The sequence below is a fragment of the Myotis daubentonii genome, chromosome 11 (assembly GCF_963259705.1).
Source record: "Myotis daubentonii chromosome 11, mMyoDau2.1, whole genome shotgun sequence".
Taxonomy (NCBI): domain Eukaryota; kingdom Metazoa; phylum Chordata; class Mammalia; order Chiroptera; family Vespertilionidae; genus Myotis; species Myotis daubentonii.
Genome location: NC_081850.1, coordinates 79,320,238 through 79,337,886, shown reverse-complemented (window position 1 = coordinate 79,337,886; position 17,649 = coordinate 79,320,238). Strand labels below are relative to the sequence as shown.

Below are 17,649 nucleotides of genomic sequence, written 5' to 3'. Positions count from 1 at the left end.
CCCCTGACCCCGACTCCCTGCGGCCCCTGGCGGAGGGCTGGGGCTGGACCCCCAGCCACCATACGGTGGGGGGGGGATGGCATCCCGGGCGCTGACTGAGCAGGGATCCTTAACGCTCCACCCGCCATCCTGCCTCACCCGTGGCCTTGCCCACGCGACACCGACATCCCCCTGCCCGCCGCTCAGCGTGGCCACAGCAGGGAGGACCGGGTGTGCGGGCCGGGGGGGCCCTCGGTCGGCTCTGAGCAGTGCCTCGAGGGGGAGCTCAGCTGAGCAGACCCGACCCAAACACGGTAACCTGTGGCCACACCTCCCCGAAGGCGGCTTTCAGACCGCACCCCACTCCCCCGAAGTGCCCGTGTGAGGGCGCCTCCCCGTGAGCGCCGGTGCGAGTGCCTCCTCCCCAGGCTCCAGTCCACTCTTTTGTTTTGTTGTTGTTTTGGTTTTTTTTTTAATATATTTTTATTGATTTCAGAGAGGAAGTGGGAGAGAGAGAGAGAGAGAGAGAGAGAGAGGGAGAGAGAGAGAGAGAACATCAATGATGAGAGAATCCTCGATTGGCTGCCTCCTGTACGTCCCCTACTGGGAACTGAACCGGGCATGTGACCTTGACTGGAATCGAACCTGGGACCCTTTGGTCCGCAGGCCGATGCTCTATCCACTGAGCCAAACCAGCCAGAGCAAGACCACTCTTTTGAAGAATGAGAGCCATGGGCCACGGCTGAAACTCCTGGGCCTGCTGCCCCTCCCTGGTGGCCCGTGCGGTCACTGCATCCTGCTGGGCCGCAGCTCCCCCCCCCAACCCCCCACCCCCGCCCCCCGGCACAGGAAACCAGGAAACGGGTGATTAGGCTCATAGGTGGTTTCGTGTTGTGCTCACAGGAGCCCTCGGACTGCCCGGGGAGGGGCAGGGGACACCGGCAGCCCAGAGCCAGGCACCACTGTCCCCCGGGCAGTCAGTCCCAATGGTAGGGACACAGTTCACTCTGGTCTGAGCTGATGCCTGAGGCCCTTCCATCTGGGCTATTTGAGTGAGGGACAAACACCATCAGCACCGATTTATCACCCACTCTGTCCACGCGCCACCGGGTGGGATCTGGCGCTCTGGTGAGCCTGGGAGAGGAGACATTCCGAGACCAGAGAGAGGCCACAGGTCACAGCATCTTCTCCCCAGTGACCCTCCTTGAAGACAATCAAAGTCAGCATCCCAACCAACAAGATATGTTAGTAAAAAGAGGGAGGGGGAGGGGGGAGGGGGGAGCAGCTGGGCTCTCCCTGTCCTCGGGCCCCCCGTGGCTTAGTGGTTAAATGATTAGGGCCTGCATCTGAGCCTGGCCCTGCCACTCAGTATTGGAGTCTCAGTTTCGCCATCTGTGAAATGGGGACAATAGGGAAAACCAGTTTCTGCCCTGCAGGAGCGTTAAGAGCTGCACCTGGAAGGCTCCGTGCCTCTGGGGAATACGTTTTGAGCGTCCAGGACCACCCCCCTCACACCTACACCCATTGGTTTTCCAGAAGGGGGCCAAGGACACTGGATGAAAAGAACAGTTTCTTCAGCAAACGTTGCCGGGAGAACGGGGCATCCACACGCAAAAGAATGAAGTTGGCCCTAACCGGTTTGGCTCAGTGGATAGAGCGCCGGCCTGCGGACTGAAAGGTCCAGGTTCAATTCCGGTCAAGGGCATGTACCTGGGTTGTGGGCACATCCCCAGGAGGGGATGTGCAGGAGGCAGCTGATCGATGTTTCTCTCTCATCGATGTTTCTAACTCTCTACCCCTCTCCCTTCCTCTCTGAAATCAATAAAGCTATATTAAAAAAAAAAAAAAAAGAAGTTGGACGCTTCTCTTACACCATGTACAACACCTAAACATCAGAGCTAAAGCTATAAATGTCTCAGAAGAAAACAGAGGGGCAAATGTTTACAACCTTCCATTCTGCAGTGGTTTCCTAGCTGTGACAACAAAAGGAGGAAGTGGATAAATTAGACTTGACTAAAATGAAAACTTTTTGTGTATCGAAGGACACGTCAGAGAGTAAAAGATTGTTTGTAGATGGGGAAAACCTCTTCCAATCATATGTCTGACAAGAGCCTAGCATCCAGATTATATGAAGAACATGCACAACTCAACAGCAACAAACAACTCAATTTAAAAATGGGCAAGACTAGACATTTCTTCAAAGACATGCAAATGGCCCATACGCATACGATGCCCAGCATCGCTGGTCATCAGGGAAACGCAAATCAAAACCACCATGAGATCCACTGCACACCCACTCGGGTGACCATAATAAATAACAAATGTTGGCGAGGATGTGGAGAAATCGGAACCTTTGTGCAGTGCTGGTGGGGATGTAAATGGTGCAGCCACCGTGGGAAACAGTCCGGCAGTTCCTCACAAACTTAAATATAAAAATTACCACGTGACCCAGCCACTCCTCTCCTAGCTATGCACCCAAGAGAAATGGGAACACAGGCTTATGGAAAAACTTGTCCACAAAGGTTCATAACAATCTATACTAATAAAAGGGTAATATGCTAATTAGACCGGCCATCTTCCAGATGTCCTTCTGGACAAAGCCATGATGGCAGGGGCCGAGGCAGAGGCAGTTAGGGGCGATCAGGCCAGCAGGGGAGGGCAATCAGGGGCAATCAGGCCGGCAGGGGAGCAGTTAGGGGTCAATCAGGCCGGCAGGGGAGCAGTTAGGGGCGATCAGGCAGGCAGGCAGGCGAGCGGTTAGGAGCCAGCGGTCCCGGATTGGAGGGGGTGCAGGCCGGGCTGAGGGACCCCCCCCCCACGCCATGCACAAATTTCATGCACTGGGCCTCTAATATTATTTATAATAGCCCGAAAAAGTGGAAACAACCCTAATGTCCATCAACTGATGAGTGGATAAACAACTGTGGTAGATACAGAGGAATATTACCCAGCCACGAAAAAGGAGTGGGTGCTGACACCTGCTACATGGGTGAGCCTCAAAGACAACATGCCGAGTGAAAGGAGCCAGACACAGAAGTCACACATTGCGTGATTCCATTTACACGGAACATCTAGAAGAGGCGGAACCATGGGCAGAGAGCAGACCGGGTTGCCAGGGCTGGAGGAGGCAGAAGTGGGGAGTGACTGCTCATGGGGATGGGATTTCCTTTCGGGGGGATGGGAATGTTCTGGAACTGGACAGAGGTGGTGGTCGCACAGCTCTGTGAATGTGCTAAATGCCACTGCACTGTTCACTTACAAATGCACAAAAAAGGCAAATTTTATGTTATGTGTACTTTACAGCAATAACATTTTGAAGTGGTTAATTTCATGCTATGTCAATTTCACCTCAATTTAAAAATGAAAGAAAATTTTTTTAAATAATGCCTTCATCACAAAAATAATATTTTAAAACTATGTGTGGTGATGGATGCCAACTAAACTTACTGTGGTCATCCTTTCAAATAAATACATGTATCAAACCATTATGTTGAACACTTAAAACGAATACAATGTTACATGTAAATTCCATCCATTAAAAAAATAAGTGAGTTTATTTGTGCTGGGGCGTTATATGTTAGCACTTGGCTTGCTTTCCTTTGCTTGGATTTTCATTTCCGAGAATACTCTGATGGAGGGATTGGAACTTGAAAAAGAAGCCTCGAGCTGCACGCCCCCCCCCCCCATGTGGTCTGTTTGTGAGCAAGGCTAACCCCCAGCCTAGATTTCCCCAAACCCCAGAACGTATCTGGCCATCACTCAGGATCCGGTCAGTCTAGCCAAACCCCAGGGTGCACAGTTGGGGAAACTGAGGCTGGGGGCCTGGCATGGCGTCCCCGCAGCAAGGAGGCTGCCGGGGCCTGGAGCTGCCGGGCACCCAGCCCGCGCTCGCTCTGCTCTGACATGCCGCCCCCCGCCAGCAGTTGGCGTGCGCTCAGGGAACTAGAAACACATTTTCATATATTTCAGCAAATCTGCTGCTGATGAAAAACAAATCAGAACCCGCAAACCAAAGCCCAGCGGAACCGGTTTCTGCCTCATCTGCCATTTCCCACTTTCCGGGCCCCTCCAGGGAGAAGCGGGGCCTCCTCGTCGGCCACAGGGGCCCGGCAGGGTCCCAGCCAGGAGTGCCCCGGCCGGGGGCTGCGTGATGGGGACAGAGCTGCGGCCACAGCCCGTTCCTGGGGCGGCGACGGCTGGGGGTGAAGGCAAGAGGTGCAGCTTGGAGCGGCCCTTTGAGCCTGCCCAGCTCTGTGCCAGCCTGAGGCTCGGGCCTTCCAGGCCCCAGCCTGCCCTCGGGTCCCCCCTCCCCTCCCTGCTGCCACCCCCTCGGCCTAACCCCCAGACCCTAGAGATTGGCTATGAGCCCACAGAGGAAGGTTGACCCACTTGGGGGCCTTGGGAAGCCTCAGTTTGTTCATCCATCCAATGGCACAGTAACCCCCGCCCCACAGGCGTAGGGGACTAGGGGCTGGGAGGGCTTCGAGGGCCTGAGCGGTGAGTGGCTTGTCCCCGTCATCCACACACTTTCCCTCACAGCGTTTCTCCTGCCCTCACCACCGCTCCTCTAACCCTGCCCGCCCTTCAAGGCCAGAGCCCACCCCAGGCCACCCTGCTGCCCAGCCCCTGGACCACAGCCCACGCGACTGTCCCCCACGGGACACAGCTGGCCGACGGGACCATCCTCAGTCTGTACTTTCTGCTTTTTCTCCTCCTTTTGTCTCTCAAGCTACACTCTAGGATGGAAAAAAAATTCCCCTTTGGAACCTTTATTTGGTGCCAGGCCCCCAGCTGAGGCCTTTACATGCCTGTCTCATCCCATCAGCACAAGCTCCCTTCCACCTGTCCCGTACCAGCCCCATTTTCAGATGCGCAAACCGAGGCTCAGAGCCACAGGGACTTATCCAAGCACCACACCCGGAGGGCGGAAGACAGATGAGCCCGGTTTGCTGCATCCCAGGTCCCAAATCCTCGGCCACCACAGGTGCCCCCCCCCCTCGCTCCAGCTGCACTGCCCCCCACCCTCGGCAGGGGGTCTGGACCCAAACCCACTCTCTTAAGGAAAGTCAGGGGCAAGGATCTCACTCATGCGGCCCCAGACCTCTCAGGCACCTGTCTGCTGCTGGGGAAGGAGCCGTCCCTGTGCAACGAGATGTCACACGTGGAACTATTCTTGTCCGACGCCGGGCCTGCCTCTGGCGATTCGAGACGGAGTGGCTCTAACTAAGGGTCGGGCGAAGCTCAGGCTCTAAAGTTCCTTCCTGCCTCAGGATGCAGCTGTGCAGGCTCCTGGTGTCATCTGATCACAGCGCCCACAGAGCAGGGACTCCAGTGCAGAGAAGCAGACTCAGCTCTGATCTCTCCTCCTCCGAGAAGCCTTCCTGGGTTACACCGCCCTTCTACCCACCCATCCATTCTTTCAGTAAACGCTTACTGAGCACTGACTGAGCCAAGAGGGAGGGACGCAAAGCTGCACCCTGCCTTTGAGGAGCTCCAAATCCAAGCAGGAAGCAAACAGCAGGAGTATAATAACTCATGTGAATTGAGCATCTACTACATGCCAGGCACTGCTTACGACAGGCCCATATGCGTATTCTATTAATAGCTCCGATTTAAGGAACTAAGGCTCAGAGGGGTTAGCCTCAAGTCAAAGGTCACACAGCAGGGGATGCCAACCTCAACGTCTCTGCCCTCAGGGCCTGACCTCTTACCCAATGGGCCGCCTCCGTGAGAACAGTGACAGGGAGGCGCCCAGGTGGGGATGCTCTGACCCACCTGGGCCGGGGAGCAGGCAGCCTCCTGGAGCAGGTGATCCAGGTGAACCGGGAAGCCTCGGAAATGAGGAAGCAGAGGAAGGCGCGGAGGCGAAGGAGACAGGCAAGGAGGGAAAATGGCGGGAGGGCTGGGGGAGCCGGGCCGGCCTTGTCTCTAACGTCTGTTGCGTTTCTCTTGTTGCTGACTTGGATTTGCATCTCGCTTTTCCTCACGACCATGCCTGGCGTGAGGTCAGACCTCAGGTCTAGGGCTGGAGAGGTGCGTCGGAGGGAGGGAGGCTGGGAGGGGGTCCCACACCCGCCTCTGTGGGTTGGGGCCAGGGTGAGAGCGGGGAGGGGGCCGGGCCAGGGGGCTGGTCACCTCGGAAACACGTTCTGAACGTGGAGGTCTGGCAGGAGGTGGGGCAGGGACTTAAGGCCTCCAAGACCCGCCTGCCACCTGCATTAATCAGCTGAGCAGACCTCCTGGGGGAAGGATGAGGGGCCATTTGCTCTGCATCTGGGTGAACAGAGGCACAGAGAAGGTAAAGCAGGTGCTGAGGAAGGTGTGTGCTTAGAGATGTGCTTTCACGGCTTCCCCGTCTACCAAGACCAAGGCCCCGTGTGCTAGCGCCCCTGAAACGATGCTTAATGTCTGTCCACGTCACCATGGAGGAAGCAGGATTGTCAAGATTGGATAAATTAGCCCGGCTGGTGTGGCTCAGGAGTTGAGCATTGACCCAGGAACCAGCAGGTCACGGTTCGATTCCCGGTCAGGGCACAGGCCCGGGTTGCGGGCTTGGTCCCCAGTAGGGGGCGTACAGGAGGCAGCCGACCAATGTTTCTATCTCTCATCGATGTTTCTATCTCTCTATTCCTCTCCCTTCCTCTCTGAAATCAATAAAAACACGAGCCTGGATAGATGGGAATAGGAAGCCTCACACTGGAACAGAGCGCATGCCCCTGACGCGCAGGAGGTGTGCTGAGAGAGGAAGCTGGTGGGGTAGGCACGGCAGCCAGACTGTCCCCCATCACAGATGGGGAAACTGAGGCTCAGACAGTTTACAGACCTCCCTCCAGGTCACCACGCCCGAAGGGAGTAGCAAAGGCGGGATGCGGGCTCAGGTCTTCAGATTCCAGGCCTGTGGCTCTTGCTGGGATATCAGGCTTTCCTCTCTCTGGAACCTTCTACCTGTCTCCAGCATTCAGGGATCTCAGCTCCCGGCTCCGTCCGCTCACTCCCGGGAACCCTGCACTCGGTGTCTTTCTCCCTCAGCAGCGACTGCCCCCTTAACCCGAAAGGCCCCCCCGGGAACGCCAGGCGTCGGTGACACTGACCGGGGAGGGAAGCAGCGTTTCCCAGGCCACGCCCTGCCTGCATCCGTCCTCCGTTAGCAGCTTCCGTCAGCCCTGGGAGGACCGGCACTCTGCATGCCCAGCAGGTGCGGCCAGGCTCCTGGGCCCAGGACCACACTCGGGTAGCAAGTGGGGAGCTGTGGGATCGCTGCGAACGTCACCTGCCTGGTCTGTGGCTGGTGCTCTGCCCTCCCCCCTCCTCACCATCTCTCTCCTGAAGCTCAGGGTTAGCGCTGATCTCAAAGGCACAAGGGAAGGGTAACCTCCTTCCTTTCACGGCAGCTGCCACCTCCTTGGGAGCAAGCTCCTCGTGCCCACTGGCACCCCCTACCCATCGGGGTCCGGAGCGGCAGCCGCCCTCCAGGATTGGGAGGCCTCTCTGGGCACCGCCTCCCCCGCCTCTCGTGGGCCCCACAGCCTCGCAGGCGGCCCTCCCGGCCGGGCGGGAATGAGGGCTGGGGCGTCTCCGCTTGTTGAAACCGTGCCCTTGCCCGAGAACCCTCGCTGACAGCTCATCCCTATTAATTCTCATTGTGCACTTCGAGCCAATAGGCTTCTATTTATTCATTTATCTTGGTCTTCCTTCTCCCTGCCCTTCCTCACCGGCTGGAATTTACAATTCAGTTCTCAGGTGGCTTTGCTGAAGGACAAAGCCTGGGGCGGAGAGGGTCTGCACCCCAACCCTGAAAAGGGCAGCCACCCCTGGGCCCCCCTTCACCCTCAGGGTGCTCTGGGGCTCAGGCTCCAGGTGGCTGGATGTTGGGACAGCCCAGCTCCCGCTGCAGGAGGGTTGCCTGGGAATAGGGACCCGCTGGGCCATGGCTAGGTTAAGGGATCATTGGGGCGCCCCCTGGTGGCCGATTAACAACACCTGCTGAGCTGGAGGAGTTGAAGCTGCCGGAGCATCCAAGGCCGGCCTGCACCCTGACACTGGAACTCCTCGGGCAGAAGTGAGGCAGAGAAGAAAAGGCAGGGATGGACGCCGCCAAGGGCACAACAACAACAACAGGAAGCAAATAACAGTACCGCACACTGAGCAGCTACTACGTGCCAGCACTGCACCAGGACACCGGGGGCGGCTGCGTCCTGGCCCTGCACCGTGGCAGAGCAGGGACCCTAAGCGGGGAGAGGGGAGACCCAGCCACCCGGTGGGTGAGTTCCCAGCCGCCTTCTAGACCGAGTGACCTTGGCAGGATTTAGGCGACACCTTCTAATCCCTGAGCTGGGATTAGGACGGCACCCGAGCCACAGCATCCTAGAGACAACAGGCCCTGCTGGGAGGAGCTGCAATCAACAAGGGTGTGGGGGGTTGAATCCATCTGGGTGGGACCCCTCCTCCCTGCGGAAGCCAGGCCCCCGCCCCAGGCAGCCTGACCTCCACCCAACCAGGCAGCGTCCCCACCCTCCTGGGCTGCACGTCTGTCACCAAAGACAGAGCCGCTGGCCGCCTGGAATGAAGCAGCTGCGTCCATCAGACCCCGAGGACCCACGATGAGGGGATGTGAGAGCTCTGCTCCCCAGCCTCCTCCCGTCACCCCAGGAGGAAAGCGGGGGTCAGAAGCCTCTTCCCAAGCCCAGGGCTCCAGGGCACTGCCTGGGCTCGGGCTGCTGGGCGTCAGGACTCTGGGGGTGACCAGCCACCCTGGCAGCTGGGCTGGGCTCTCTGTGGAGGGCGGAGGTTCAGGGCCAAGGGCATCCCAGCAGCCTGGCCAGGAGAGGCCTTGGACTTGCCTGTGATGGTCATCTCCTCTCCTCCGGTCCTTGACCAGAAGCTGGCCCAGTGAGTGACGATTTAGCTGCCTGCCCCTCCCCCTGCCAGCACATTCAGGAAATGATTAATATTTAAGAGAAGAAATACGGTTAAGGATAATCCGAGAGAGAAGCAGAGGTTGACGCTGCCCAGGGAGTGTGTGCAGAAGTCCTCACCTGAGCTGGGTGGGCAGCCACCTGGGTGCGGACAGAGCTGGGCTCCCCCTGGCCTTGCCCCTGACCTTCAGGGGCCAGCCTCCTTGCCCGTCCCTGAGCCAGTGCCGCTCTGGGGTCCCCAGTGCCCTCATCCCCACAGACTCTCCGGCCCCAGCTCCCAGCCTTTCTGCCGTCCCTCTCGCCCCAGCCCAGCCACTGCCCACAGTGACAGCTCACGACTTCACCACCGAGCAGGGACCTGCCTGCCTGGGCTGACTGCCCTGGGAGAGGACTGAAGCGTCCCCTGGGGCTGAGGCCTCCTCAGGAGCCTGGCAGGGACGCCAGCTCAGTCCAGCCATAAACCCAGAGACCGGGAGGCCCTCCACGCAAGGACACGGAGGCAGCAGACAGCCTGAGGTTAATGCTGAGCCCCTCCCGTGAGCTCCCGCAGCCTGGCTGCCCTGCCCGGCCTCCTGCCAGGCCCTGAGCCTCCAGAACAAGCCCAGTGGGGAAGGCACTTCTCAGAAGGTGGTTTAGCTCAGTGACTTGGGGACCAGAATACTTCCTGGTGTGTGTGTGCCTCAGTTTCTCCATCTGTACGATGGGAATGGCAACAGCTAACATCGAAGGGGCACATGCTCTGTGCCAGACACTAGCCTGAGCATGTTACACATACAAATTAGCTCACGTATTCCTTACAATGACCGGAGTGTGCTGTTAGCGTGCCCATTTCACAGATGGTGGAATAGAGGCCCAGAGATGCCACGGATCCAGAGCCATCCGCCCCAACTCCTACTTTGGGAGCACAGAGTCAACCTGGCTGCGCTGAGGGGAGGACTCCATGGAATGACGCATGTCTAGCTCCAAGCCCACGCACTCAGGGAGCTTGCATGCATGACCCCTGCTATTATTACTGCTGTTGTTGTTAACATTACCTGAGCACTGACATACCCCGTGGCACGTGGGGATGGAATTGGAAAGGGCACCAGCCACACTGCCATCCTGGTCTAACCCCTCCTGCCTCCCTCTGCCCTTCCATCACCCACCAGCTGCAAAGGGCCGGCTGCGAGCTTGGCACACCCTGGCCGGGCAACACTGTTTGCTGGATTGGATCAGGTGGGATAGGGAGGCAGAACGGATGAGCAGAGGGAGGTCAGCAGGTAGCCTTGCTCATTCACCCAGAATGCAGACTTCCTACGGGGAGGCGGGGCTTGTCTGGTGGGTGGGGCTTCTCTGGTGGGCGGGGCACAGCTGGGAGGCTGGGACTGTGACAACTACAGTTTTCCCAAGAGAAAAGGATCCAGCGGTCCCCTGGGCAGGAACTTCCCCACCCCAGAGAATAATGTCACATGACCCCAGGGTCCTCAGGGCGGCCTTCGCTTTGGCACGTTTCCAAGGTGGGACAGACTCCAAACTGCATTCAAGTCAACCTTTTGCCTTGGCGCCCCCACTCTGCTCACCCACTCCCAGGGGCCGTCCCAGACGCCCTCCCAGACGCCCTCCCATGGGCCCGAGCAGACAGAGCCCCAGTGGGCTGACTCACGTGGGAGCAGAATCTCTCAGGGGGGTCTCCGCACGTGATGCCCTTGGGCTCCACCTTCACCTTGACGTAGTCCTTCAGGCGCATCACCTTGGGCTGGCAGGCGTAGAACTCCCAGGTGGGGCCCTCATCCGAGGTCACCCAGGATTTGCAGATGTCATAGTCCCCGGCGGCCAGCGGGAGGCAGTGCAGGAGGAGAGCCAGCAGGCCCAGCATGGCTGTGCAGTACGGGGGGTGCGGCCCAGAGGGGCCCTGGAGAGGCGGCGGCTGGGTCAGGCGGGGCTCGAGGCCTCAGCATGGACGGGCCGCATCTGCCAGGCGGTGGAGGCGGAGGTCCCAGGGAACGGCGCTGCCGGGGAGCAGCGAGGAACTTGCTTTTCCCCAAAGGCCGGGAGGAAACCTCGGAGCCAGCGTTTCTCAGACTGCTGATGGGCAGATCAAACGGTGGCCCATCACTCGGAGTCCTCCTGACCTTGGCATTCCCCCTCTCCCGCAGGGGAACCTGATCAACTCAGGCAGACTCTCCGGTTGTGACAGTGGATGGAAATGGGATCGGGAGGCACTCCGCGGGAGCTGGCATGGGGCCGGATCAGAGTGCCTTTAATTTCTGTCCTTCCAGCCAGTCCTGGTCTTTAAAGGGCCCTTCATGTGTGATGTGCTCACCACTCCCGCAAAACCACCCTCCGGCCTGTGTTGTAAAGATGAAATGAAATCAGGAGGCGGACGGGTGAGCTGGAAACCCGGTCCCTCTACGGGACTGGACTTGGCATCTCAGACCCATAAAAAAGATTTCTTTTCATGTGAGTTGAAAGTGACAACGATTGTGTGGCCAGACTGGAACATAAAAAAGCGACGGAGGTGTTAACTGGGGAGCAGCTTATTGGGCTCTGCCTTGGTGGGGACCGGCACGAGCGGGGGCCGGCTGACCTTGGCTGGTAGCCACTGGCAACTTATTATGAAGTTCCTGGGACTTGAGCTCCATCCATGCGGGGACTCAGGGTCTGGCTTGCCTTTCATGGGAAGAGGGAAGGAGAGCTCATTAGCAACAACACCTGCAACAAATTAAAAAGAGAAGAAGGGGGGGACAGAGATGTATAAGAACAAAAGCTCTCTGGCAAAATGTGCAAAAAATGAGGCTGCATTAGCGAGGTCTCTGAGGAAGCTGGGTTATTTTTATGAATATTGGAGTTGCACACTTGGAGGCCGGGCACATTATTAAAAAGGTGGTGCGTTTTCTCCTCGCTTAATGGGGGCGTTAGGCCAGCAGAAGTGCCCTTGCTTGGGGCCGGCGACTCCCTAAAACATCCCCAGCAGCCAAGAATGAACGGTGGCTTTAAAACACCCCCACCGACCAGGCACAGCGGAGCTGCGATTGTACCCCTAGCGCCGAGGGGCTGTGCGTACAGGTAGACAGCGGGCCAGGAGCGGGCCAGGTCGGTCGGATACACACCTCTCCGAACTCGGAGCTGGCGAGTTTCATTTTCAATCCTAAGAAACGAGGGATGCTGAAGCCTTCAACAGAAGTGACAGCACTCTGTCATTTGGGTTTTCTGATCGAGGCCAACAGTTTGCAACCATCCGCAGAGGGGCTGTTTATAAACGGATCACTATTATGATTATGGCTTTCCTATTTTAAGCTACTGGCAATTATCTTAAAAAGCCCAAATAGATGTGACTAATACGGATGTCCTCTTGCGAAAAACACGAGCCCGGTGATGTGCTGTGCTCCCCGGCAGGGCATAGATATACATCACCAGGAGGAGTCCAGCCGGCTGGGAGCCCGCCCGACCAGAAACAGGAGCCAACAGGGCAAAGGTCACCGCCGTGAGTCACGGCAGAAGCCCTGCCTTACTAAGTATGCTGGTTCTCATGTCGGCAGTCATTGCATCTAAGTCCCCCAAGGGCTGCAGCGTGGTGCGAACCAGCCAGGCTCCCCTGGACACCCCCACCAGCCACTGCACCAGACCCCATTCTCCACCCAGACACAGACGCATTCCTGCCCGCAGGACAAACTGGGAGGGCGGGCATGGTCCCCAGGGGGCTTGGCGACTCAGCACCTTCCCGGGAGAAGCCAGCGCCCTGAGCTCCAGGCCCAGGCAGGCCCAGGTCGTAAATCTGAATTAAGGAGGCGGCCCCTGCCCCCCTGGCTGGCTGAAGAGCGCTAGATGGAGATGGATGAGGGGGAGGGGACCACATTCTCCCGGCTCACCTCTGGCTGTAAAAGAAACCTGTTATAGAGGCTGCCCGGCCTTGAATTCGCTCCTGGCTAGAAAACTCTCAGAAAGAACCCGCCTGGCGACTATTTTTACAACCCGAGAAATTGTAGTAAAAATAAAATAGCGCGGCCTGCAAAGGTTTGGATGCTTCTACCCAAGTGAGCTTTGTGCCGCCCAGAACACAGCAGGTCCCTAATGAATCCTTCCAGCCTCCAGTCCCAACTGTTCCCCAACAGGTAGGGGCTCCCGGAGGCAGAGGGGGCTCCGGGACTCCGGGCTGGGCGGGCGCTGGGTGGGCACTGGGCGGGGGGCCAGGAGGCCGGGGCAGGGGGAGCACCGGGCTACTCGCAAACCTATTCATTGCATGGCAGTTCTGTTGGCTTAAATGCCACGCGTTCCCTGGAAAATGGTGCGGACAACAACCGAATCCGCCGGGGGCGGGGGTAATGGATATGTTTACAACTAGTCAATCAATTGGGCGCCGCCGTCGGGGAGTTGTGAACTCGGCAAGAGAATATGACAGTCGGTTTTTGCCAAAAAGCAAAAAAGGGAGGGGGCGGAGGGACGCCACAGGCCCCGGAACGGGGAGGCGGAACGCCGCCGGGAGAGCCCGCGGGGACGTTTCAGAGTGAGAGGTTGCATCCCGGCGGATCGGCTTCTCCTCGGAAAATAAATCTCCACCTGATATTATGAAGAAACTGCAGCCCCCGAAACAAATGGGATCGATGCGCTTTATTTTCTTTTAAGAGTCCTCGGAGCCGAGGGGGGCTGATAGCCAGGGTATTAAAACCCGAAAATTAGATTTTACCAGGATTTCTCAACTCCGCTTTCTCTGTCTTATTGAATTAGCGCCTCTCCAAGCGGGGAGCTGGCTCCTCCCGGACCTGCCGGCTGCGCCCTGGCCTCGTGGGAAACTTGCCGCCCGCCGAGGGCGCGGCGCCCCCGGGGTCCCTGGAGGGGGTGCTGGGGCTTCTCCGGGGACCCCGGCACCCGAGGTTCCCTCTCCCTTCCCAGCGGGGCAGCCGAGGAGGGCGAAACTGCCTTCAGGGGGACGTGCCGGGAAGAAAGGGGGAGTCCACCAGGGCTACCTTCCGTCTCCCCCCGCCCCGCCCCCCCCCCCACGTCCCCCGCCAGACCTCTCCCTGCCCCGGGCCGGTCCCGTAGGTGCCCCGCTCACCGCCGGCTCCGCGAGCATCCGGGTTCCGGAGGCGCCGGCGCCCCAGCCCGGGAACAAGAGCCTTCCGCGGCTCCCGACCACCCCACGCCCTCTCTGAGGCCGCGGAGCCCCGGAAAGTTGAGTGCGGGGGGCGGGGCGCGAGGAGGAGGCCGCGGCGGGGCTGCGGGGCGGGCGGCTCAGCTTGGCCCGCGCAGCCCGGCCGGTGGGTCCGCGCTCCGGGGCGCGGCGAACGGCGTGCACAGCGCCTGGACGTGCCGGGTGACCCCGCGGCTGCTTTTTGTCCTCCCAAGTTGAGTGCCAGGCGCGGGAACAATTAATAATCACGCTTTTAATGAAGGCCGGCCCGGCCCCGAGGGTGCGCCCTGGCTGGACGCAGCCTCCCTCACTTAGAAGACGCCGAGCGAGCGAAGCGCTGCAAATGAGTTGCACCATTTCCCCTGCCGCCTCCCCTCCCCTCCCCGCCCCACAGGCAGGCAACTTACTCCCGGTGGGTCGGCCGTGAGCCCCCGTCCTCTTCCCGCCGCCCTGCGGCTCCTGCTCCCCCATCTGTGTCCCGCCCAGCCCGAGGCTGGCCTGCACAGGGTCCCCAAGCCGGTCCCTGCGCAACCCCCTCCCCATGCACCCGCCCCTCCCCTGCAGGAAAGAAGTTTCCAGTCCTGGGTGGCCAGGAGTTTCCCTCTGCAGCTCACACGTCCCCGGCTTCGGAGACACGGGAAGGGGGTGGGGTGGGCGCTAGCTGTGGAAATTTAATGGGGGGGGCGGGCTCGAGAGAAGGGTTAGTTTCCTCTTTGCAAACACACCCAGGCATTCTCGCAACATCCATCCCCCCCCCCCCCACACACACACACACGCTGGAGAAAGACCCCGGTGGGAAGCCGGCCTGAAGGCAAGCGAGTCCTTTAAGGAGCCGCTACAAATGCACTCGCACGCCCCTCTCCGGCTCCAGCCCTGCGCGGTCTCAGCCGCCGCTAAAGAACTTTTGCATCCGAGCCCCTGCCCGGCTGCTGTCGGCGGCTCGGCCCGGCCCGGGGAGCCGGCCTGGGCAGCGAAGCCCTTTCAGAGGAAGCCAGGCTGGCAAAGCTGCAGCCGCTCCCCCCCCCCCCCCCCCCGCTGCCTCCCGGGCTCCCCGCCCGCCTTACCCGGCTCAGCTCGGAGCGGCTGCCCGGCGCGGAGACCCGGAGGCCGAGGACCGCCACCCTCCGGCGCGCCGCCTCCCCCTCGGTGGCGCTGGGTGGGGGCGAGGGCGGAGGGCTGCAGGCCGCGCTCCTTCCCGCGCCGCTCCCGGCTCCCGCCGCCGCGGTGGCCGCCCCGCTGTGGCCGTCAGAGTGGCGCTGGGGAGCCCTCCGGCCGCCGGGGGGGCCGCCCGCAGCCGTCCCGGAGACGCGGGCCGGGGGAGGGGGCCGCCCGCGCCGCCAGCATCGCCCGCCCCGGCCGAGCGGGAGGTCGCTGCTAACAAGTGCAAACTTTTGGGTCCCCCTGGGCGGCTCGGAGAGGACCCGCGCTCGGGTGCCCGGCTGCCCCCGGCCCGGGTGGGCTTCGCGGCTGGTCCTCGGGGCGCCGGGGCATCCCCCTGCGCGGCTGGGGCCAGATGGCGGGGCGCTTCACCGCCCCCCCGCACTCAGCTCCAAGTTAATGCCGAGGCTAAATCCGCCTGCCATCGCTCACGATCGCCATCGGCTTTTATCTCTCGGTCTGATCCGGGCTGCGTAACTTCCTCTGTGTGGCTTTAACACACCATCCCACCACGGAGCAGCGGTCTTCTTAAAGGTGCAGGGAGGAAATACTGCGAGACTCGGGGGACGCGCCACGGCCCTGGGAGGGGCGCCGCGGGCAGGGGCGTCCCGGCGGGCCCGCGGCCAGGGTGGCCCCAGCAGGCGGCCGCGGGAGCGAGCCTGCTCTGGGGGGTCGCTGGCTACACATCTCCTCCGGGCGCGGGGGCCCGCGGGTCCCTGCGCGCAGAGCGCATCCTCAGCCAGCGCGGGTCAGGCACCGGGCGGCAGCTTCCTTTCCGGAGACCCAGGGGCCTGACGGGGTGCCAGCGCCCATGGGCGTGGGGGCTGCCCCATGGGCAGCGGGGAGGGGACCGAGTGAGTCAGTCCGCCTACCCCAGCAGCCAAGGGCGCAAGGCTGCTGCTCTGACTCCCTCCGCCAAGTGCTGCCGCCCAGAAGGCCCCGAGCAGTGGGTAAAGGGGTGGGTGGGTGGATTTGGGGAGATGGGGAGGGGGAGCGTTGTGAGCGCACAACCAGAGCCTGAATACCAGCTGACACATGCCGCCTCCACCCTGATGGGCCCTGCTTTGGAGCCGCCAAGCGGCTCCGGTGGGAGAGCAGAGTAGGGGGGCAGGAGGGGCGCAGTCCCTGGTTAGCTGGGGAGGAGGGTGTGGGAGGACTCCCACCGGGGCCAGGGCAGAGGCCACCAGTTGGCAGCCCTGGAAAGCCCTGGGCTCTCAATCCCCCTGGGGGTTTCCTGCCAGGCTGGCTGGCAGGGCGGTGGGCAGAGCTTCAGGCCTTCCCTGGACTTGCAGGGGCTCCTGGCCCCCTCCAGGGTGGTTTCTCTCTGCAGCACACAGCAGGCAGCACCCTCATTTAGATGCATCAAGAACAAAGAGCCTGAGGACACAGAGAGAGAGAGAGAGAGAGAGACTCGCCCAAGGTCACAGAGGGTGTCAGGCATAGGAGCACCCCACCCTCCACCATCTCCTACCTCCGCCCTAACCCTCCCTGCTCTTGGCTCCCCTCAGCTTGGAGGGGGGCTGCGCTGCTGATCCCACTTCCACTGTTGTCACAGAGCAGGCCGAGGGTGCAGAGTTAAAGACTGCCGTGTGCTTTAATAATAATAATAGTACTAGCTGACATGTATGAAATACTCGTTTTATGCTGGCTCCGTGCAAACCAGATGGTGTATTAGCCACTGATTCTTCCCAACAGCCCTGTGTCAAGGGATGCATGACGCTCAGAGATGTGCAGTTACTTGCCCAAGGTCACACAGCTAAGGAAGTCTCTCACCTGGGAGACAGGGTTCTCAGGCCCCAGGTGGCCCTCTGCCACTGCCTGGCTCGCTGGTTAACTTGGGGGGCACCACACAGATGGCTTGTGGACCTCAGTTTCCCCATCTGTGAGATGTGAATAGTGAGTCTTTCTTTCCCAAAGAGGGGTCAAAACAAGGGGGCTCCCCCCGCACATGGACTCAGATCCCATCCACCCGCCTGCCAGAGAGCTCCCCCTGCCCCCCAGAGCTGTTCTGTGGCCAGATGCTGGCCAGCCCAGGCCTCGGAGCCTCCAGAGGGCGGAAGCTCCTCCTCTGAGAACACAGCTCCCTGTGATGGTTAAGCATTCGGCCTGCAGGCAGCAGTGCTGCACGGTGTGGGCTCCCTGGCAGGCAGGGTGAGTGATGGCCCCCCCAGGCAGGGTCATCGATTCCTGGGAACCGCCCTGCTCCTCCGTCTTTGCGGAGACTGGCTGCTGTCACAACAGCCAACAAGAAGCAGAGGAGGATCTTACTGCGGATCTTTAAACACCGGGGAGGGAAGGGTCTGTCCGGTTACTGCCAGAGGGTTTCTGGGTGCTGCTGCAGACCAGGTTTCCACGCCCCCCCCCCCCAGGACCCCCTGTCTCTCCAACGAGCCGAGGCCAACAGGCCTGTCTTCCATCTTCCTGTTTCCAGGCCCTGGGGATTATGGGGGAGTGGGAAGAGCACTGCCCTGGGAGTCAGGGTGATGGATT

General features: G+C 60.4%; 1 protein-coding gene across 4 annotated transcripts in view; it reads right to left on the bottom strand.

Moving 5' to 3' along the window:
- Positions 1–15,717, bottom strand: part of NTNG2 (netrin G2) — a 48,002-nt gene extending 32,285 nt beyond the window's left edge. The window contains exons 1-3 of one of the 4 annotated variants that reach the window (XM_059658373.1): positions 15,066–15,677; positions 11,461–11,585; positions 10,537–10,958 (exon numbers count right to left, since the gene is read on the bottom strand). In XM_059658373.1, coding sequence (XP_059514356.1) covers positions 10,537–10,749 — 213 coding nt within the window. In that variant the 5' untranslated portion in view covers positions 10,750–10,958; positions 11,461–11,585; positions 15,066–15,677. Of the gene's footprint in view, positions 1–10,536; positions 11,586–13,926; positions 14,061–15,065 lie in introns of those variants that run through there. The other 3 variants (XM_059658374.1, XM_059658371.1, XM_059658372.1) reach the window with 3 other exon arrangements.
- Between the last annotated feature and the right edge of the window lie 1,932 nt (positions 15,718–17,649).